The sequence below is a fragment of the Oryx dammah genome, unplaced genomic scaffold (assembly GCF_014754425.2).
Source record: "Oryx dammah isolate SB20612 unplaced genomic scaffold, SCBI_Odam_1.1 HiC_scaffold_13, whole genome shotgun sequence".
NCBI classification, from domain to species: Eukaryota; Metazoa; Chordata; class Mammalia; order Artiodactyla; family Bovidae; genus Oryx; species Oryx dammah.
Window position 1 is genome coordinate 10,788,195 of NW_024070197.1, and position 23,462 is coordinate 10,811,656.

General features: G+C 50.2%; 1 protein-coding gene and 1 non-coding gene across 3 annotated transcripts; one reads left to right on the forward strand and one right to left on the reverse strand.

Annotated features, from left to right (window-relative positions):
• Positions 1 to 3,464: 3,464 nt before the first annotated feature.
• Positions 3,465 to 8,139, reverse strand: SELENOW (selenoprotein W). Of its 2 annotated transcripts, XM_040252422.1 has the most exons (6): positions 7,389 to 8,139; positions 5,608 to 5,632; positions 5,439 to 5,492; positions 5,182 to 5,256; positions 4,981 to 5,079; positions 3,465 to 3,853 (listed from the first exon to the last, which is right to left on the reverse strand). In XM_040252422.1, the coding sequence occupies exons 1-5, from the start codon at positions 7,415 to 7,417 to the stop codon at positions 4,999 to 5,001; spliced, it is 264 nt and encodes an 87-aa protein (XP_040108356.1). In that variant the 5' UTR covers positions 7,418 to 8,139; the 3' UTR covers positions 3,465 to 3,853; positions 4,981 to 4,998. The 2 variants fall into 2 exon arrangements, with proteins under 2 accessions (XP_040108356.1, XP_040108355.1); XM_040252421.1 differs by having other exon boundaries at positions 4,981 to 5,256; positions 7,389 to 7,506.
• Positions 8,140 to 20,234: 12,095 nt separating this feature from the next.
• Positions 20,235 to 20,306, forward strand: TRNAM-CAU. The gene has a single exon. It is a non-coding gene; the product is annotated as a tRNA-Met (tRNA).
• The last annotated feature ends 3,156 nt before the right edge of the window (positions 20,307 to 23,462 follow it).

Consider the following 23,462-nt stretch of genomic DNA (forward strand, 5'->3'; position numbering starts at 1 on the left):
TAAAGAAAGGAAAACATGAAAATACAGAAACGTTCTGGGAGACTTCCCTCGTGGTCCAGTGGATATGACTCTGCATTTGCAATGCGAGGGACACCGGTTTGACCCCTGCTCGGGAAAGATCCCATATGCCACCGAGCAACAAAGCCCAAGCTCTACAACTACGGAAGCCTGCACGCCTAGAGCCCGGGGATCCGCAGCAAGAGAAGCCTCTGCAATGAAAAGCCCCCGTCTGCTGCAGCTAGAGAAAGCCCATCCAAAGCAAGGAAAACCCACCACAACCAATAAATAAATGCATCTTTAAAATAATAATAAAAGACTATACGTTTTCAATTCAGGGAGTGTGGGCCCGATCCCTGGTCTGGGAACTAAGATCCTGCATGCCATACGGCAAAAGAAAAAATAAAGTGTCATATCACCAAACCTAGGATGGTTAATCACTTTACAGCAAATCTCAACGAAATGATTCTATAGTGTGCATACAGATTCCTGGTGATCCGAGGGGATGTGGGAAGCTGCAGTTCTCCAAAGTGGCCACACGGTGTCGCTGTTGGAAAAGAATTCAGTGTTTCTCCCAGTTCAGGCTTCCAGTGACGATCCTGCTAAATTCTTTTTCTTGAAGACGTTAATTGTCTTGGTTAAGACACAATAGGGTCATGGTATTTTCTGTTTCTCCTCCACGCATAGGTAAAATCAAAAGGAGCCTGGTAGATATTTCTAGCGCTTACCAATTTTTCGGGCTCCCCTTCCTTTCCTGACCGCCGTTCCCAGGTGGGTTCTACAGGTGGGTGGAGCCTTGTGCCCATTCTGGCCAATGGGCTGTGACTAAAACTGAGACGTGTGTCACTTCCTGGCTAAGGTCTTTAAGAGCTAGTGCGTGTTTCTTTTCCCAGCCATGCGGATTGAGGATGCTGTGGGTCCAGGTGCAACAACAGGAGAAGAGAATCTCTATCTGTCTAGATCTGCACTGTCCAATAAGATAGCCACGCGCCACACTTGCCATGAATTTGAATGTCAGTTGAAATAAAGTAAAATAAAAATTCCTAGTTCCAGACTTGCCTGGTGGTCCAGTGGCTAAGAATATGCCTGCCAATGCAGGGGACACAGGTTTGATCCCTGGTTCGGGAGGAGTTCACGTGCCTCGGGGCAACTAAGTCTGTGGGCCATGACTACTGATGCTGCCGCTGCTAAGTCGCTTCAGTCGTGTCCCACTCTGTGCGACCCCATAGACGGCAGGACTACTGATGCCTGCACGCCTAAGGCCCGTGCACCGCAACAAGAGAAGTAAGCGCAATGGGAAGCCTGTGCCCCACAAATGGGAAGTAGACCCCACTCATCACAACTAGAGAGAGCTGGAGCACAGCTATGAAGACACAGCACAGCCAGAAATAAATGAATTAAAAATTCAGTTCCTCAGTCACATCCACCTCCTTTCAAGCTCTGCCTAGCACCATGTGGCATGTGCCTAGTGGCCACGGTGCTGGACAGAGACAGAAAAATCCCATCTTCACAATGCCCTACCGGACAAATGCTGCTCTAGGTCACTGACTGGCCGCAGGGAGGACACCTACCCTGAAGAGGGCTTTGCACGTGCCGGGTTTAACCCATTGAGATTTGCGTTTGTTTTTGTGTGTTTCCACAGAAGCATAACCCAGCCTAGCCTGACCCACTAGATTTCTTGCTTAAACAAAGGACTTGAGAGTCTTGTGTTATTTAAATTACCCTCTGGTGGCACGATGTGACATGGCTAAGCCAAAGGGAGAGCTGAGGGTAACACCACGCAGGCTCCAGCGGGGTTAAGATCGAGCTTCCTTGAGTCCCAGTCCACCTACCTGGTTTAGGTCTAAACTGCCAGAATGTACTGAATTGTCAGAATTGTTACCAGTGAAGATGAGGGAGGGCTTTCCTTCTTGTTGGTACTATTGATGGTTGTCAGGGGAGATTTTCCCAGATGACACTGGGTATGGATCCATGGAGCACAGGCGCAATCTCATGGTTCAGCATTTGGCTTAGGGGAGAAATGACTTCATTTCTGTGACTCAAGGTTTGAGAGTTCATTGGGTTAGAATTATATTTGAAATAAGTGCAGACTTTATGGCCACCAAAAGCACTGAGTTTCTTGAGGGAATTTTCTGGTGGCCCAGTGGCTACAACTTTGCGCTCCCAATGCAGGGGGCCCTGGTTTGATCCCTGGTGAGGGAATTAGATCCCACATGCTGCAACTAAGACCCGGTGCAGCCAAATAAACAATTAAAAAAAAAAAAAAAAAGAGTTCCTCAAATGAAAAAAAAAAAAAGTTCCTCAAACTAAAGGAAAAAAAATTCCTCAATTCTGAGCAAATCTAATGGTCTTCATATGACCTTCTGCCAGGAAAGTTCTTCTTTTAAAAATCATTGCTGTTGACCCAGCTGTTCCACTCCTAGCTATCTGCCCAAAGGACCTGAGAACTGGTGTTTAAACAAAAACTTGGACACGGAAGTCCACAGAAGCACTGCTCACAGTAGCCTAGGAGTATAAACAACCTAAATGTTCACCAACGGATGAAATGGTGGCCCACAGAGCGGAAAATTACTCAGCCATAAAAAGGATGACGTTCTGGTGTGTGCCAATGCGCATCATGGACGAACCTTGAGAACATTATGCCAAGCAAAAGGAGCCACAGACCACACATACCGTATGATTCCACTTTTGTGAAATCTCCCAATAGGGAAATCTACAGAAAGTGGATTAGTGGTAGATCCAGGGCAGGGTGGGGGGAGCAGTGGGGAGGCGGTGCTGGGGACCAAAGGGGTGCGTGCTCAGGACTGGAGGGGTGCTCTAGAGTGTAAGGGTTCCTCCTTGAGGTGGTGAAAACGTTCCAAAGTTGACCATAGTGGGACTTCCTCAAAATAGAGGATTGTACAGAAGGACATCAGTGGCCAGACTCCCATCACTTCTACCATCTCGCCACAAGAGAGATTTAAGAACTGACCCTGTGAGACTGCCAGGCCCTCCTCAGTGTCCTGACACTGGGGGGACCACCAGGCCTCTGAAGGCCCAGGCTCAGACCTGGTGTGGTTACGTCTGCCTCACTCCACTGGCCAAAGCAAGTCATGGGATCAAACTCAGAGCTAGGAGGTGAGGACAGCTCGTCTCCAGTGCGAGGACGGTAAAGGGGGCAGGCAGGCGAGAGGAGGGGTGAGCCAGCCCTAACACGCCACCCAGCACTTTCCTCCCAGTTGCTGCCAGGTTACCTCCAAATGCGGGAACCAGGAACCCGCTTCACCCTGCAGGATGTACACCCATGGCGGCTCCAGGGAGCTCCAGGGGGGCACCCAGAGCCCACCTCCACCTTGGCTTGAGGAACCACTGAAAAGTTCAGCCCTGAGTTGGTCCTAGCTCCGCGCTACGAAGTCACTAATATCCTAGGGTGGAGACCAGCGGGAGGCCGCTGCAGGGGAAAATGGACACACGCAGACACAGGCCTGTTTTGTTAACCTCATCACCATTTATTGAGCTGTGAGCTGTTGCCATCACTGCTGAAATCTGAGACTCACTCATCCCGATCCTCCTCTCAGCTTCCCCTTGAAAAGGAAGCCTGGAGCAGGACCAGCCCATACACCACAGGGTAGAAGGGAGACATGGCGGGGCGGTGGCGGTGGAGATGCAGGGAGATGAGCGATGGGGAAGGCACCAGGACCAGCGTGCAGGGACACACGCACTCACACACACACGCACAGGCAAAGACCAGGGGTGTCCATCTCTGCTCCAACCGGCGGCCGTGAGAACATCAGGGAAGGACCAGGCGTCCAAGAGACATTTCAGTCCTTCCTGTCATGAAGCGTCTGCCGAGAGGGGCTGGGCCACGGTTACTGGTCTGTGCAGAGAAGAGGCGGGGAGAGGTGTGCAGAGGCCGGATGAAGCGAGGTGCTTCCCTGCCTTTCATCGCTTAAGCTTTCCCTGTAATAAACTGTAACCGGGACTGCAACAGCTCTGCTGTGTTCTGAGTCCTGCAAGAATCGCTGAGCCTGACCGGGGGTTTCGGGACTCCTGAAATTGCACTCAACCTGTGAACAAGAGTCACTCCTTTCCCTCTCTCTTTTGTATGAATCCCATCTTGGCTTATCTTAGATAAAATCATCATTGGTGGACTTCTCTAGAATCCAAGCCAACCTCATGCTGGTTTAAGCAAATGCCTCCGAGTGACTGACAGTCTGGAGGTGGCAAACGGTGTGTTTCTGCAAGGGATTCTCCATTTAAGAATTCAAGTCCCCCCCAAAGGGGCACCCCTCCCTCCTGACAGCAACAGCCCACGCACAGCCAGCTCATGCAGCCTGGGAATTATGGAATTCTTTTTTTTTTCCTTTTTCTTTGCGCATCTTTTTTCTTTTTTTTTGGAATCATGCAATTCTTTTTTTTTTTTTTTTTGTAATTTGGAAAGACTCTCCTTTTCAGACCTGCATAGGAGGCAAGACATTTGTATTTTTGTACTGCATTGATTCAAATTGTACTGCAGGTCCAAATTCCCACTGAAAGCCGCCTCATTCTGCTCCAGTGAGGATGACGAGAAATGGAACTCGAGGTCAAGGCATTTGAGAACCAGGTTGCTGGTGCAAAGCATGCTGGGGGTAGGGGGCTGGGTCCACAGGCTCCTGGGACAGATGCTCAGTTCTAGCACAGGGGCAGGAACTGGCACTCAAGCTTGATGGAGGGTAGAAACTGCTTCCAGGATCTCAAAAGCCAGGAGTCAGAGCTTGGTTACAGACTAGATAAGTGATCAGGGCCCAGTTCTAGAGTAGGCTTGGTTTGGGGCTCATCTGGAACACAGAAGCTCGAACATTGAAAATCAGGCTCAGAAGATGCTGAAAAGCAGTGCTATGGTCCAGAGAACAAAGTGGAAATTGCAACCAGTGTAATGTACTGGGCTGGAAACTAGTCCTCAGGTTTGGAGTCCATTGGGAACCAGGGGTCAGTTCTGTGGCCTCGGGGCGGGGCCCCCCTCACCTCTGCCTTCAGGGCACATCAGGCCTGAGCCAAAGCGGCTTTGATGGCGGCCACCAGCTTCAGAAACTTGCTCTCCGTGTCCACGTAGCCATCGCCTCCCTGGAGAAGGGAGGACCAGAGGAGGGATGGGCTGGGACCAAGACGCCAACCCCAGTCCCAACCCCCCACTGGCCCCCAGTGAGGCAGGATGAACAGACATACCTTCTTGGAGTGAACCAGCTTTCCCGCTACGAACACTTCAAAGAAGCCGGTGACCTGGGGAGTCCCCTCGCCGCACTGGGGAGAAGGAGAGATGCTGGAGGGGCGGAGACACCCCCTTGCGGACACCTGCCCCTTCCCAGGGAAGGGAGAACACATTTTGGGGTGGGGGGGGGCTGACCCAAACCACCCCCGCTGCCACCAGGACTGAGGGACAGACAGGACCCATGTCTGACTCCTTCCCCTTCCCCTAGACTCACGATCTCTAGACGGCTAGGGAACTCATCTTCTAACTTCTTCTTGAGTTGAAGATACTGGAAAGGGGTGGGTGGTCACACCAGGGTCCACAGAAGCCACATAGGTTAGCCCACCATGGGCTAACCCCCTCCCCCACTTTCCAGGGCAGCCTCTTAGGACCACATGGCTTACCTTGGGCTTGTAGCCTCAAGCACCACTGGTGGGAGCGTGTCCAAGAGAGTGGGTCCCGGGAGAGGAGGCGGCGGACAGTGGAGATCCGGGGAGAGGAGAGAGAAGGGGACAGTGGGGATCCAGGGATGGGAGGGGAGAGGCAAGGAGACAGAGGCAAATGGCGGGGAGGAAGCAGGAAGAGATGAAGAGGGACATGGATGATACAAGGAGGAGGAGGAGACAGACACTCTCAAAAGAGAGGAAAGACACGGGGGCACACGGGGGCGGGGTGCAGCACAGAGATGGAGAGGCGCAGGAAGGGAGCCAGCCACACAGGGAAAATGCACAGAGCAAGGGAGACAAGAGGCAGAGCGTGGGGGGAGGGGGAGCGGTGCACAGAATCGGGGCGACGAGGAGAGAGCACAAGCGCAAGGCAGAGGGGAGAGGGCGGCAAAATGGAGAGAGCCAGGTCAGGATGAGAGCTGCCCAACGACAGCAGCCCCACCCACAGCCGATACCCAAGCCTCAGGGAAACCATTACTGCAGGATTCCCAAGGCCCTCCCATGCCTGAGGGTGAAGGATAACCCCCCCACCCGCGCGCAAACTATTTCAGGACCGGAGTCTGGTGCACAGGCAAGGCGGGGGAGGGGAAGGGGAGGCGCCTCAAAATGTCACTCTCCCCTCTGCTTGACTCAGCGGGCAGGGACACTGCTAACTAACGCAGTGACAGGTCTGAACCTTTCAAAGCCCCAGGCAGGGACCCTCCTCCCCCGCCCCAAGTGGTCATTTCAACAGGACAGCCAGCAGACCCAGGCGCGGGGTACCCCTGTGATCCGCCCGTGCCCCACTCCCAGCCTCGGTTTCCGCACTTGTAGAATGGAGCTAAAACCCCTGCCCAGGGAGTTTCTGGGGAAGGAAATTCAGGGAACACGTATTTATTGAGCGCCCACAGGCCAGCATGCCTGTGCAGGCCAGCAGAGTCCAAGGCGCCAGGGCTGTGACACCGCCTACGGGACAGAACACTCCCTGCCGAGCACACGTTTTCACCCTTAAAGCGGGCAATTAGACCAAACGTGTAACACCCAACACACCGCACTCCCTCCGCCATAACCATTAAGACGACAACCTAGCCGGGGGGAGGGAGGTTCAAGAGGGAGCGGACACACGTACACCTACGGCCAATTCACGTTGACATATGGCAGAAACCAACACAAATTGGGAAAGCAATGATGCCACAATCAAAAATAAATCTAAAAAAAATCTCTCCCTCTACGGATGAGAAAAGTGGGTCAGAAAACGAGGAGGGTTAATAGCAAAAAAGCATCCACCGTCTGGGTTTAAGTCCTTGCCCAACACAGGCCGGGACGATCTAGAACGATCTGGAACGATCCTGACTCTGGCCGGCCCCACCCGACGACCGGTCCTGGGGGAGGGCAGACGGAACCGCCCAGAGAGGTTCCTCCTGCATTACAAACCGACCCCCACCTGCTCCCCACCCTGAGCCCGGGAATCAGGGTAGAGGTTAAAACGACACACACGTGTCTCAGTTCTACCTTTTAGGACCTGAGACGTCTAGAATGTCACAAATTGGGGAGAAGAGGGGCCGAGAAATCAACATCCTCGTTTTCCGCCTCCTCCCACGCCCACCGCACCCACACGGAACCCTCTCCCGAGTGCAAGGCTCCCCAAGGGTCCTGCCCCCTCCCCCGCGCACCCCCGACTCTGCCAGAGGCCAGCTCCGCCGGGACAGGGCGGGGCCCGAGCGGGATTCGAAGAGGGCACCTCTGGCCCGCGTGCTCACCAATAAACTACTCGGACGACGACCGCCATAGCTCCGGACCGCGGTGCCCGCTGCAGCACGGACTCGCGACCCGAACCCGGGCGAGGCAGGGTGAGGTCTGCGCCCGGGGCGGGGCGTGTGCACACAGGCCTAGCACTTGGCGCTCCGCAGCGCGGACCATGCCAGGAGAGGGGGTAATGAGGAGAGGCCTCCAGAGCGGAGGCGAGAGGCACCCTGAAGCCCACCGCCCTGAGCCCCCCACGCAAATCTTCCCCCTCGTTCCCTGTGAGGCCAGGGAAAACCCCGGCAGAGGGGGTCCTCAGAAGAGTCCTCTGCGCACCCCGCTCCCGGACTCCCCCCTCCTCCGAGCCAGAATGGTACGGTCTCAAGGGGCGGGGGTTCAGGGCCAACAGCTGCTGGTTGCAAACGGAATTGCAACTGACCTTGCTCGTTTCGCTGGGAGGACCTTGAGGGCGGCCTGAGGGGGAAAGGGAGCCGAGTTCGCAAGGATTCGGGGTACACAAAGGCGGCCGCTGAAGCTGAGGTTTTTTTCAATGAGCGGTCCGGAGGACCCGCTGCCTTATTAAATAAAGCCTGGCATCTAGAGCTGGGCGCCGCCTGATAGGCACTGAAGTACCGCCCCCCGCCCCCGCCCCGACCAACTCACCCACCCTTTTGCGCCTTCCAGACCTTTTTGAGGCAAGGGGGTCATGGAAAGTGCTAGAAGTTGGCAGCTGAAGTATAAGGGCTTTAGAAAGCCGATGCATCTCTCTGAGCCTCAGTTTCCTCTTCCGGGCGTAAATGCCTTCAGAGAATGTTTACCCATTTAACAAATACCTATTGGGTACCTTGCTGCAGTCATAGGTTCTGAAGATACAGCTCAGTTCAGTCGCTCAGTCGTGTCCGACTCTTTGCAACCCCATAGACTGCAGCAGGCCAGGCTTCCCTGTCCATCACCATCTCCCAGAGCTTGTTCAAACTCATGTCCATCTAGTCGGTGATGCCATCGGAAGATACAGCAATGAAAAAATAGCCAAAGTCCCTGACCCAGGTCTTCCCGCCCCAGCTTCCGTCTCTGACCCCCTGATCCTCACCTGCCGTGATGCTGATATCTCGGGGCTCGTGGCAGACTAGGTTCAATTCCCACCCCCCATTGCTGCCAGCTGTGTGATCTCAGTGGTCTTGGGCAGGTATGAATATAACGAGCCTGTGATGCAGAGCGGTTAACATGCAGCCGGGTGTAATCAGTGTCCCATAATCAGGTGTCTGTCAGGCTCCCAGGGGGCTCAGAACAAAAACCCAAGCCTTGGGAAGTCCCTGGTGGTCCAGCGGTTAGAATTCCAGGCTTTTACTATGGTGGCCAGGGTTCAATCCCTGGTGGGGAAACTGGGATCTCCTAAGGGGAAGCTAAGATCGTGGCATCCGATCCCATCCCTTCATGGCAAATAGATGGGGAAACAGTGGAAATAGTGACAGACTATTTTTTGCATGCTCCAAAATCACTGCAGATGGTGACTTCACCCATGAAATTAAAAGACGCTTGCTCCTAGGAAGAAAAGTTATGACCAACCTAGACAGCATATTAAAGAGCAGAGATATTACTTTGCCAACAAAGGTCCATCTAGTAAAACCTATGGTTTTTCCAGTAGTCATGTATGAATGTGAGAGGTGGACTATAAAGAAAGCTGAGTGCCGAAGAATTGATGCTTTTGAACTGTGGTGCTGGAGAAGACTCTTGAGAGCCCCTTGGACTGCAAGGAGATCCAACTAGTTCATCCTAAAGGAAATCAGTCTTGAACGTTCACTGGAAGGACTGATGCTGAAGCTGAAACTCCAATACTTTGGCCACCTGATGCAAAGAACTGACTCATTGGAAAAGACCCTGATGCTGGGAAAGATTGAAGGCGGGAGGAGAAGGGGACAACAGAGGACGAGATGGTTGGATGGCATTGAAGAAGGAATTCATAGGGCCTGGACTCCATCTTAGGCCTGTTCATGCTGATCATGCTCGGCCACCTTTCCAGTGGACTCTGAACTCTGTGTTTAGTGCCTATGAAAACAACAACCGAAGGATAAGACCCCCTCCAGACAGGGGAACCTTGAAGATCATATCTAGGTTACTCATTGCCTAAGAGAAAACATACACTAATCACCCCTTCCTCCAGATAGGCCATAAATTTTTCCATATCAATCGGAGTGTAACCTCGGGTTTATTCATTATTGGCTAATTGTTTGACTGTTTGAGCACATGAGCACATAGCACGTGAATGATGGGGTTATTGGGATTGTATTTTCCTTGGTTTATGTAAGTCTCAAGGAATTTGGAGTGGTGGGTTCGGACACGTACACATGGGGTCTAAAAGATTTTCACAAATGCTGGTTGGGGTCCTTGGCTAAGAGGAGACTCTGCCTTGGGCCCGCCAGTGTAATAAACTGCACTCCACTATCTGCGTTGTCCTTCTGAGTGAGTTTGTTTACTGGAACGCGTGGCTACAACAGCATCACCGACTCAATGGACATGAGTTTGAGTAAACTCCAGGAGTTGGTGATGGACAGGGAAGCCTGGCGAGCTGCGGTCCATGGGGTCACAAAGAGTTGGACATGACTGAGCAACTGAACTGAACTGAAGGGGAAGCTTGGCCCAAAAGAAAAAAGAAAACAAAACTGCAACAAGATAACCCAAGACTTAGCATGCTCCGCCCCTGATTGGCCCCATTGTTCCCTTCTGGCCCCTCTCAGTGCCCTAGCCACATGGAATCTTGGACCTCACCCACTCACCCGCCTCTGGGCCTTTGCACAGCTATTTCTACCCTTCCCTGCTGCCTGATCCTGCTCATCCTCCAAGAATCAGTTCCAACATATTGTAGGAGAATTTTTGTGTCTTGGTAAACTGTGGCTTCTCCATATTATTAATACATCTGTTGCTGTTGTTCAATCGCTAAGTCATGTATTCACTGTTTGTGATCCCATGGGTCCTTCACTATCTCCCAGAATTTGCTCAAACTCATGTCCACTGAGTCGGTGATGCCATCCAACCATCTGGTCGTCTGTCACTCCCTTCTCCTCCTGCCTTCAATCTTTCCCAGCATCAGGGTCTTTTCCATTGAGTCGGCTCATCATATCAGGTGGCCAAAGTCCTGGAGCTTCAGCTTCAGCATCAGTCCTTCCAATGAATATTCAGGGTTGATTTCCTTTAGGACTGACTGGTTTGATTTCCTTGCTCTCCAAGGGACTCTCAAGAGTCTTCTCCAGCACCACAGTTTGAAAGCTTCAATCCTTTGGCGCTCTCTTTACGGTCCCTCTTTTGACCTTCTTTATGGTCCAACTCTCACATCCCTACAGGACTCCTGGTCTTAGTTTGCTAATCATCACTATCATCGCTAAGCCCCAGAAACTGAGTGACTTAAACCACAGACATTTATCTCATGGTTCTAGAGGCCGGAAGTCAGCAATCAAGGTGTCAGCAGGGTTGTTTCCTCCTGAGTACTGTGGGAAAGAACCTGCCCCCTGCTTCTCCCCTAGCTTCTGGTGTTTGACCGGCAATCTTTGGTGTTCCTTGGCTTATAAGTGCATCATCCAGTTTCTGCCTGCACGTTCACAGGACACGCTCCCGGTGCGCATGTCTGGGTCCAAGTTTCCCCAGTTTACAAGACCCAGTCATTTTAGGCTATAGGGCCCGCCCTATGCCAAATGACCTCCTCTTCACTCATTACATCTGCCACAAGCCTGTTTCCAAACAAGGTCACATTCTGAGCTGCTGGGGGTTAGGATTTCACAGACGAATTCTGGGTGGGAGATAATTCGAACTGTAACCAATCATTCAGAGTTACCTGATTCTATGGGGTCTGTTTTACAACTCTATAAACTGTAGGTAAGTGAAGGCAACACAAGATACATCTTCTGTTTTTGTTTGCTTGTTCGTGTTTTTTTTTTTTTGGGGGGGGGGGGGGGGGCTCCCCTTGCCGTGCCATGCAGCATGTGGGATCTTAGTCTTCCAACCAGGATGGAACTCACGTCTCCTGCATTGGAAATTCAGGGTCTCAACCACTTGATCGCCAGGGAAATTCCAGGATGAATCTTCTGTAGAGGTATGCACATAAATTCTGTCTGGAAGAAAAACCCTACCTCCCTTAGTCCGTTTGGGTTGCTGTGACAGAATACTACAGCTTATATGCTTATAAACAACAGATATGTATTGCTCCCAGTTATGGAGGCTGGGAGTACAAGATCAAGGTGCCAGCATGGTTGAATGAGGGCCTTCTCATGTTCATGGCTGGCCCCTTCTCGCTGTGAGCTCGCCAGGTGGAAGGGACTGGGGATGTCCCTGGAGCCTGTTTTCTAAGAGCACTAATCCCACTCACGAGGGCTCCACCTTCATGACGTCAGCACTTCCCAAAGACCCCACCTCCTCATACCATCATCTTTGGGGAGCAGAATTTCAACATATGAATTTGGGGGAAACACAAATTTTGAGACCATAAGACTCCCCCCAAAATGTTTTGCCTCTACTTGCATTTTTGATTCTCTATCTCTGATCTATAAGTGCAACTGTTTTTGTTTTTTTTTATCTTTTTATTTTTTGGCCACACCCCGCAGCACATGGGATCTTAGTTCCCCGTCCAGGAATCGAACCTGCGCCCCCTGCACTGGAGGTGAAGAGTCTTAACCACTGGACTTCTAGGGAAGTCAGTGTGTCTGTTCTTTGAGTCTCCTCTGAAGCAGTTGTAACACTTCACAGGGTTAAGTGAAATCTTTAACACGTGTTCACGTTAAGATCTGTTTGAGTCTTGGTTTCCCCAAAGTCTCTCTCCCCAAAATTATCTTCTAACAATGCTGTCGTCAAGGAAGCCCAGCACACCCCTCAGGCTGGCCAGGGTCCCTGTAGGGCTCCCCATCACTGCCCCAACCACTCTGGTTGTCCCGGGTCTGACGCTCTCAAACATGCAGCAAGTGGCTGAGCACAGGGCAAATGCCCAGAGGCTGTTTTGTCGACCAGACTTGAGGCTGAGAATTTGCCAGGGGCCTGAAGAATGAAACACCCCCTTTATGCCACCGAGAACAAAAAGGTCTCTGTCGCCAAGGAGTGGGGGATGCTGGAGGCATTAGTCATGGTTCTGGGGCTGGGAAACCATTTCTTTCTTGCTCACTCTCCCTCACACACACGTGTACACACACATACACACACACACAAATGGTAACACACAGTGCTCACCCTCATCTGGCTAAACCACTGCACATCCAGAGACACAACACAACTCAGCACATACCTCTATTCTGCTACACAACGACACAAAAACACCCTTCACTCTCAATACACAACAGCCCAGCCCATACCCAGCCGGGATCACAACATCAACACCTCCAAATGTACAGCTCACAGTGACGCCGCCTCTCTTCGGCCATGTGGCGGAACACACAACTGTACCCTGGACACACAATGACACAACACACCCATGTCCAGCCAGAGACACAACAGCCCACCCTGAGATCCTGCTCACTGGGACCCACGATTGTATACAGAGCACACACCACTGGCTTTGGTCATGGACGTTGATACACAACCGCACAGCTGCACACACAGGATCATTAATGCCCCCTGATGTAGGCACACAGCAACAGACAACTCCATCTGCTCCCAAGAGACAAAGGCACACAATTACACAGTAATACAATGGTACACATCACCATGGCAGGGACAAGACACACAATGAGACTATACAACCACAGTGCTACCCTGGGAGGCAGACCCCAGCACACAGCAATACAACCACACACACACACAACATTAACTAACACAATAACCCAGCCAGACTCTCACTGGGATGCATCACGACTTGAACACCATTGCACAACCACACACCAGCCCAGGGACACACTCAGGCAGAGACACTGCAGCCCAATTACACGCACACAGAGGCTCCCCCAACAGCCTTGCAGTGACCCGCACCCAAGCTCCGCAGGCCTGGGGTCACACAGTAAGCAAACGTGGTCCCCGCCTTCTGGGACTCGCATTATGGTCAAGCAGACAGACACGGGAAAACAGAAACAAACAGATTTCGAGAGGCTGTAGCGAGTGCTGTGAAGAAAAATAAAGCCAGGAAGGATGGTGGGGGTCTGTAAACAGATCAGGGAAGGCAGCTCTGTTATTAATAACAGCAGCCAGCCCTTGAATATACAGTGACATAAAAGCCTCTTTCGGGCCCTAAAAGGCAGGAACTGTGATCATCCCATTTTACAGATGGGCAAACTGAGGTACTTGGCTGAGGTCACACCAGACCTTGTCTGACTGTGGAGCCTGTGCTCTGAACCAGCTTCCTGTCAGCATGATGGATAAAAGCGGGGTGGGGAGGTGGGGTGGGGTGGGGTGGGGACTTGTCAGGGACCTCGAAAGCTTCCCTGCTGGCTCACATGGTAAAGAACATGCCTGCAATGCTGCAGACGCGGTTTCCATGCCTGAGTCCAAAAGTCCCCTGGAAGAGGGAATGGCTACCCAGTCCAGTATTCTTGCCTAGAGAATCCCAAGGACAGAGGAGCCTGGCGGGTTACAGTCTATGAGGTCACAAAGACGACTGAGCAACTGACGCGGAAAGCTCAAAGGGGGTGAAGGAGGCCTGGACTTCTGAAAAGCCAAGAGATCCAGCCTCTGCCTCGTCCCTGTTGCAGGGAAGATGCTACCCGAGGCTCTGTGCCAGGGAGGGTTTCCTGGAGGAGGAGACTTCTGAGACATAGAGGAGGGAACCTGGCAGCGGGAAGAGCAGGCTCTCCCACACCCAGACCCAGCAGGGCATCGTGCTGCACCCCACCTGCGTCTTCGCCAACAGCCCCGAGGTGCGGCACACGCAGGAGCAGGCGGCCAGTGGTGGCGACGGGAGCCGAGGTACCGGGAGCCCCGGCGGGGGTGGGGAGAAGCCCTCCATCAGGGGTGTGAGGGTGCACAGTGATCTTGGGGTGCCGCTCGCCGTCGGGGGTTACCCCCTCACACCTCCCACACTCCACCTTCCCTGGGGCTGCTGATCTGGGACCCGCAGGTCCCTGGAGCCACACCTGGCTGGGTGGCCTTGGGGGGGTTCACCCCCCTCCCCACATGGTGCTGGCTGCCCCGAGCCTGGAGCCTGGAGCCTGTCCCACAGCCTGAAGTATTAGTTGCTCAGTTGTGTCTGACTCTTTGCCACCCTTATGGACTGTAGCCCGCCAGGCTCCTCTAAAATCCTAGTTCATGGAACTCTCCAGGCAAGAATATCAGGGTGGGTGGCTATTTCCTTCTTCAGGGGATCTTCCAGACCCAGGGGCTGAATCTGTGTCTTGCGTCTCCTGCATTGGCAGGTAGATTCTTTACCACTTGCACCAACTGGGAAGCCCAAGAAGCTCCCCTATCTGTTCACAAACAAAGCTGCTCTGTACTTTCGTGTATGCACGTCTTTGCATGGCCATAGGCTTTCCTCAGGAGGGGGGGTGGTGAGGAGATACCCCTCGTCCAAGGTAAGGAGCAGCGGCTGCGCTTTGCTGGAGCAGCCGTGAAGAGATATCCCACGTCCAAGGTAAGAGAAACCCAAGACGGTAGGTGTTGCAAGAGGGCATCAGAGGGCAGACACACTGAAACCATACTCACAGAAAACTATTCAATCTAATCACACTAGGACCACAGCCTTGTCTAACTCAGTGAAACTAAGCCATGCCCACGGGGCAATCCAAGATGGGCGGGTCACGGTGGAGAGGTCTGACAGAATGTGGTCCACTGGAGAAGGGAATGGCAAACCACTTCAGTATTCTTGCCTTGAGAACCCCATGAACAGTATGAAAAGGCAAAATGATAGGATACTGAAAGAGGAACTCCCCAGGTCAGTAGGTGCCCAATATGCTACTGGACATCAGTGGAGAAATAACTCCAGAAAGAATGAAGGGATGGAGCCAAAGCAAAAACAATACCCAGTTCTGGATGTGACTGGTGATAGAAGCAAGGTCTGATGCTGTAAAGAGCAATATTGCATAGAAACCTGGAATGTCAGGTCCATGAATCAAGGCAAATTGGAAGAGGTCAAACAAGAGATGGCAAGAGTGAACGTCAACATTCTAGGAATCAGTGAACTAAAATGGACTGGAATGGCTGAATTTAACTCAGATGACCATTACATCTACTACTACGGGCAGGAATCCCTCAGAAGAAACGGAGTAGCTATCATGGTCAACAAAAGAGTCCAAAATGCAGTACTTGGATGCAATCTCAAAAATGACAGAATGATCTCTGTTCGTTTCCAAGGCAAACCATTCAATATCACAGTAATCCAAGTCTATGCCCCAACCAGTAATGGTGAAGAAGCTGAAGTTGAATGGTTTTATGAAGACCTACAAAACCTTTTAGAACTAACACCCAAAAAAGATATCCTTTTCATTATAGGGGACTGGAATGCAAAAGTAGGAAGTCAAGAAACACCTGGAGTAACAGGCAAATTTGGCCTTGGAATGCGGAATGAAGCAGGGCAAAGACTAATAGAGTTTTGCCAAGAAAATGCACTGGTCATAGCAAACACCCTTTTCCAACAACACAAGAGAAGACTCTATACATGGACATCACCAGATGGTCAACACCGAAATCAGATTGATTATATTCTTTGCAGCCAAGGATGGAGAAGCTCTATACAGTCAACACAAACAAGACCAGGAGCTGACTGTGGCTCAGATCATGAACTCCTTATTGCCAAATTCAGACTTAAATTGAAGAAAGTAGGGAAAACCGCTAGACCATTCAGGTATGACCTAAATCAAATCCCTTATGATTATACAGTGGAAGTAAGAAATAGATTTAAGGGACTAGATATGGATGGAGGTTCGTGACATTGTACAGGAGACAGGGATCAAGACCATCCCCATGGAAAAGAAATGCAAAAAAAGCAAAATGGCTGTCTGAGGAGGCCTTACAAATAGCTGTGAAAAGAAGAGAAGCAAAAAGCAAAGGAGAAAAGGAAAGATATAAGCATCTGAATGCAGAGTTCCAAAGAATAGCAAGAAGAGATAAGAAAGCCTTCCTCAGCGATCAATGCAAAGAAATAGAGGAAAACAACAGAATGGGAAAGACTAGAGATCTCTTCAAGAAAATTAGAGATACCAAGGGAATATTTCATGAAAAGAAGGGTTCAATAAAGGACAGAAATGGTATGGACCTAACAGAAGCAGAAGATATTAAGAAGAGGTGGCAAGAATACACAGAAGAACTGTACAAAAAAGATCTTCATGACCAAGATAATCACGATGGTGTGATCACTCACCTAGAGCCAGACATCCTGGAATGTGAAGTCAAGTGGGCCTTAGAAAGCATCACTATGAACAAAGCTTTTGGAGGTGATGGCATTCCAGTTGAGCTATTTCAAATCCTGAAAGATGATGCTGTGAAAGTGCTTCACTCAATATGCCAGCAAATTTGGAAAACTCAGCAGTGGCCACAGGACTGGAAAAGGTCAGCTTTCATTCCAATCCCAAAGAAAGGCAATGCCAAAGAATGCTCAAACTACCACACAATTGTACTCATCTCACATGCTAGTAAAGTAATGCTCAAAATTCTCCAAGCCAGGCTTCAGCAATACGTGAACCGTGAACTTCCTGATGTTCAAGCTGGTTTTAGAAAAGGCAGAGGAACCAGAGATCAAATTGCCAACATCCTCTGGATCATGGAAAAAGCAAGAGAGTTCCAGAAAAACATCTATTTCTGCTTTGTTGACTATGCCAAAGCTTTTGACTGTGTGGATCACAATAAACTGTGGAACATTCTTCAAGAGATGGGAATACCAGGCCACCTGACCTGCCTCTTGAGAAACCTATATGCAGGTCAGGAAGCAACAGTTAGAACTAGACATGGAACAACAGACTGGTTCCAAATAGGAAAAGGAGTACGTCAATGCTGTATATTGTTACCCTGCTTATTTAACTTATATGCAGAGTACATCATGAGAAACGCTGGGCTGGAAGAAGCACAAGCTGGAATCAAGATTGCTGGGAGAAATACCAATAACCTCAGATATGCAGATGACACCACCCTTATGGCAGAAAGTGAAGAGAAACTCAAAAGCATCTTGATGAAAGTGAAAGAGGAGAGTGAAAAAGTTTGCTTAAACCTCAACATTCAGGAAACGAAGATCATGGCATCCGGTCCCATCACTTCATGGGAAATAGATGGGGAAACAGTGGAAACAGTGTCAGACTTTATTTTTTGGGCTCCAAAATCACTGCAGATGGTGACTGCAGCCATGAAATTAAAAGACGCTTACTCCTTGGAAGAAAAATTATGACCAACCTAGATAGCATGTTGAAAAGCAGAGACATTACTTTGCTGACTAACGTCTGTCTAGTCAAGGCTATGGTTTTTCCTGTGGTCATGAATGGATGTGAGAGTTGGACTGTGAAGAAAGCTGAGTGCTGAAGAATTGATGCTTTTGAACTGTGGTGTTGGAGAAGACTCTTGAGAGTCCCTGGACTGCAAGGAGATCCAACCAGTCCATTCTGAAGGAGATCAGCCCTGGGATTTCTTTGGAAGGAATGATGCTGAAGCTGAAACTCCAGTACTTTGACCACCTCATGCAAAGAGTTGACTCATTGGAAAGACTGATGCTGGGAGGGATTGGGGCAGGAGGAGAAGGGGATGACAGAGGATGAGATGACTGGATGGCATCACTGACTCGATGGACGTGAGTCTGCGTGAACTCCGGGAGTTGGTGATGGACAAGGAGGCCTGGCGTGCTGCGCTTCATGGGGTTGCAAAGAGTCGGACACGACTGAGCGACTGAACTGAACTGAACTGATCTGAGGCTTTCCTCTGTCTGGCATAAATACCTAGGTGTGAAATTCCTGGGTCATAGAGGGGTATATGGTTCATTTTTTAAGGAAACTGCCAGACTGTTATCCATGGAGGTTGTAACATTTCATATTCCCACAAGCCGGGTGCCAGAGTTCTGGTTGCTTCATCCCCATCCTCACCCTCACCAGCATTTGGAAGACTCAGGTTTTTTTTTTTTTTTCATTTCAACATTCCAATGGGCCTGGGGAACTATCTCATTGTGTTAATTTTGCACTTGTCGGGACTCCTCTGGTGGTTCAGTGGCTATAATTTTGAGCTCCCGATACAGGGGGCTTGTGTTCCACCCCTGGTCAGGGAACCAGGTTCCATATGCCACATGTAACAGCTCACCTGCCACAGTAAAGGTCCCCATGCCACAGTGAAGATCGAAGACCCTGCAGGTGCAACTAAGACTCGGTGCAGTCAAATAAATAGAACTTTTTTTTAAAGAAATGCTTTTAAAATTAAAATAAAATTGCATTTCCCTAAAGATTAATGAAGACTTTTCACGCCCTTAGTTGCCAGTCTTTTCTGATGAAGTGTCTACTTCCTCACATCTTTGGCCCATTTTTTATCGAGCCTATTTGTCTTCTTATTAGATTGTAAGGATTCTTTATAGATTCCAGATACAAGTTTTTTGTCGGCTATCTGTCTTGGAAATATTTTCCCAGTCTGTGGCTTGCCTGTTCACTTTTGCAACAGTGTCTTTTGAAGAGCAAAAGATTTTCATTTTGATGAAGTCCAAGGTACGTTTTTCTTTAATTATACTTCATGATTTGTGGTTATATAAGGTGTTTATCGGAGAAGGCAATGGCACCCCACTCTAGTATGCTTGCCTGGAAAATCCCATGGATGGAGGAGTCTGGTAGGCTACAGTCCATGAGGTCGCTAAGAGTTGGACACGAGTGAGTGAATTCACTTTCACTTTTCATTTTCATGCATTGGAGAAGGAAATGGCAACCCACTCCAGTATTCTTGCCTGGAGAATCCCAGGGACAGAGGAGCCCAGTGGGCTTCCGTCTATGGGGTCGCATAGAGTCAGACATGACTGAAGCGACTTAGCAGCAGCAGCAAGGTGTTTATATCAAACATATGTGTGTGTTTGACTCTTTTTGGAGTGGATTGCCATTGTCCTCCTCCAGGGGATCTTCCCCCGACCCAGGGATTAAACCGGCGTCTTCTGAATCTCCTGCTTTGGCAGGCGGATTCTTAACCCATGAGCCTATATTTTCTTAAAGATGATTCATGGTTTTAGCTCTGCTTTGGGGACTTAGGCGTTCTTTTTCTTATCTGGTTTCTTGTCTCATTATCACTGCTAGTTGGAGAGATATAGATTCAGCCTGACAGCAAGCGTCAAGGGTTGGGGGCGGGGCACTGGATCGCCAGGAACAATTACTAGCATTAGAAAGGACTGCAGGCAAGATCCGCCCTCCCCTTGGATCAGGGAAACTGACTGATTTTCCTCCCCTAACCCAAAACTTTCCTGAAGCTAAGAACTGCTCTCTCTGCCTAGACTTACGAAGCAGTATGGTTTATGCTGCCGGTGTCTGCTTCCTTTCTGGAAGTCTGGCATTTAGGTACGTGCTGGGTAGACTGTGCCTACGTGAACAGCCGCCCCCAAATTTTCGGGTGGGTCCTGAGTCTCTAAGGCGCTTCTCTGCGCGGAAACTTTGAATACAAGTGGCCGCATTTTCGTTGCTAGGGAAACGTGCTGGGGCAACCCTGCTGGGAGGAGCCAGAGGCAGGAAGCTCGCCAGTGGATGCCCCGGGAAGCTCCCCTTTGATCCGCTGCGTGTCCTACTACATCTCTACAGTATCGACTCTATATTGACTCGTGTAGGACCTCCTACCAAGTCGCTGAACACGGGAGTGGTTTGGGGACCCTGACTCAACTGATAACCCTGGGTCAGACCCAGATGGAGAGGGGGCGGTGCCTGAAAAAAAGTCTAAAATGCAAACTACACCATGCTGTTCGCTGTTCCATTGTGTGTGGGCTGCCAGGAATTGCTTTATTACATTTAAATTCTACTGCACGAAATGTTAGCAGAGTGGCGCAGCGGAAGCGTGCTGGGCCCATAACCCAGAGGTCGATGGATCGAAACCATTCTCTGCTAGCTGCAATGTTTTGGGGCTTCCCCGGTAGCTCAGCTTAAAGAATCCACCTGCAGTGCAGGAAGCCCCACGTGGACTCCTGGGTCAGGAAGATCCTCTGGCCGAGGGATAGGCTAACCTCTCCAGTATTCTTGGGCTTCCCTGGTGGCTCCTGCAATGTGGGAGACCTGGGTTCGAACCCTAGGTTGGGAAGATCCCCTGGAGGAGGGCAGGGCAACCCACTCCAGTGTTCTTGCCTGGAGAATCCCCATGGACAGAGGAGCCTGGCGGGCTGCAGTCCATGGGGTTCGCGAAGCAGCAAGTAGGGAGAGATTGGGCATTTATGGGTATGGGATATAATTACTGCAGATTCCAAATGCATATTTCTAGCCCTTGAATGCTAGACTTTTATATCCAACTGCCTACTCGACACAGCCAATTGAGCATCTAACGGGCACCAGCAATCTGAGTTCCTGATTCACCCACACCACCTCTGGGCCCCTCTCTCTCCCGTCTTCCATCTTGAAATGACAACTTCAGACCAGGCAAAAGTCCATTGGCTTCTTTGTAGGTCAGCCATCGATGGTGGATTCACTCTCAAAATGTATCCTGGGTGCACCCACCCCTCTGCACCCCGACCTGCTGGCGCTGGGAGCCGCCAGCACCTCCGGGCGGGACTCAGGGAGGCCTTGCTTTCCCTCGGTCTGTTCCCCACATGGCCGCCAGGGGGCGCCAGTCCGCACCAGCGGCCGCTCACGCCTGGCTTCCTCACCCACAGTCACCGGCGTGGACCACAGTAACTGATGTTCCGACTCCCGCTTACCTTCTGATCTTACACCCTCTTCACGACGCTCCAACTACACTGCGCTCCTTGCTTTTCCCGGAACACGACCGACACACTGCCTCTTCAGAGGTTTTCTTTTGGGGAGGGGGGGTCGTGGGGTTTTTTCCTTTTTCAAAAAATTGAGGTTAAATTCACATCTCATAAAACTAACCATCTTAGGCTGTAGGATTCAGGGGCATTTGGTACATTCCAGATATTCTTTTTGAAACAATGATCTTGTCGTCATTTGTTACACGAAAGAATGGCGATGGGACTTATGTTTAAACTGTGGTAAAAGACACCCTAATCTAACCTTCACCCTTAGAATTAGGAAGACTTCCCTAGTGGTCGAGTGGCTAAGATTCTGCTCTCCAATGCAGGGGGCCACGGTTCCAACCCTAGTCAGGGAACTAGATCCCACATGCCGCAACCAAGACCCTGTGCAGCCAAAGACAAATACTGTAAAAATAAACAAACTGGTCAGAGTCATACTGTGTTCTTCCCTATTTTAACAGTTCTCTTAGACCTTAAGTATATTCCCCTGATCATTAAAAATTCTTCCCCTTCCCAAAAAATTCTCCCCAAAGACGGTGTTCTCTAAAATGGTGATGGAATATCTATTGTGTAGACATCCCACTTGTAAAGACCCTTTCTACTGCCTACATTTGGACAGTCCGTTTCTAATTTCAACTGTTTCCAGTCTTCCAAACAGCACAATGGCTGACATCTCTGCATTCATCAAGGAATCTTTGTCCACAATCTTAATTCCTTTTGAAAAAAAAAATGTGGAAAAGCTGGAAAAAGTCTTAAGAAGGGAAAAAAAAAAAAAAAAAAAACCAACCCTGGAATCCCCCACCCAAGAGACTCTGGGGTTAGTTCAGTGAACCGCAGCGTGGATGTGGGCAGATCCTGTTTGCTTTATTCCACAAAAGAACAGAACACAAACACATCCCGGTTATTACACACGCTTCCGACCCTGGTAACGGCTGCAGAGGCTGGCCTCCCTCCCCCGAGTGGCCCGCCCGCCCCACAGCCATTACCACACTTCCTTCCATTCTGCACAGCCCTCTGACCAACCTGTCTCTACATTATGTTTTTTCCCCACATTTCCGGCTGTTTCCTTCGGGCATGTTCCCAGGAGTGCAATCAGTGGGTCAAAAGGTAAGAATATGTATGAGTCGTCTTTGGCACAGATTGCAAGTTTCCATCCTTTTTTTTCCCTAACCATTTTTGTTTCTTCCCTAACATTATAATAGCCAACACTCCTCTAGGGCTTACTCTGTCCCAGGCCCTTTTCTAAGCACTTTTATGTACAGATTCCACCCTTGGAATAACCCACACTTGCAGACAGGGACTCTGGGGCACAGAGAGGTGAAGTAACCTTCACAAGGTCACACAGCTAGTAGGTAAGGGAGCTGGGATATAAAATCAGAAACTGGCTCCCAAGTCCACGCTACTAACCACAATTTAAGGCTCCTGCCTACAGGTGGGTTTTTTTTTTTTTTTTTGGCCGTATTGGGTCTTAGTTGCAGCATGCCAACTGTGGCATGTGGGATCTAGTTCCTGGACCGGGACCGAAACCACGCCCCCTGCGTTGGCAGCGCAGAATCTAACCTAGGGAACCACCACCAGCAGGGTAGTGGTAAAGGATGGAGGGAAGCCCCTAGTAGCTGAAGCTTTATAAGGCCACCTCACGGTCACTCGGCAGTATCATGTACTATCATTGATTCAGCCATCACCCAGCTGGCGGGTTAACTCCACTTTTATACCACAATCAGGCAGATACAGGTTCTGTGGTGCTGGAAGCTTTTTACAACTGGGGGGGCTCACTGTAGGAAAAATGCCAAGTTACAAGTTCAAAAGGTGTAGGGCCTTGAAAGGGACTAGTGCAATTGGCCTCGAACCTCAGCTTCACCAGCATCATGCTAAACCCTAATGTACTTTTCCCCAATAACTATTAGGAAGATTTTCAGACAGTAAAGCCAAGAGTTTTCCTGGGACTGCCACCTAGATTCTACCATCACAGTTCCGAGCTTGTTTGAAGTCGAGTCTAGGTATCTATCCCTCTCTGATTTGTCCCCCATTCCCCCTATTTTATTCATTTCAAAAGAAGTTGCAGAACACGGGGGTATCACTGCAGCTTGCAAATCGTTTAACTAGAGTTCAGCATTTTCTTTTCTTTTAATGTAAAAACCAGAAGTGAAAATGTAATTCACGTGCAGGAAAACCCACAAATGTCTTTGTGGCCGACCCCCGGTTTTTGTTATTGCACACAAGTACACACACATTCCCCCGGAGGCCATTAAACAGCACTTCCTGAGGACTCAGCATTTGCCCTCCGGTAGCTGGGACCACC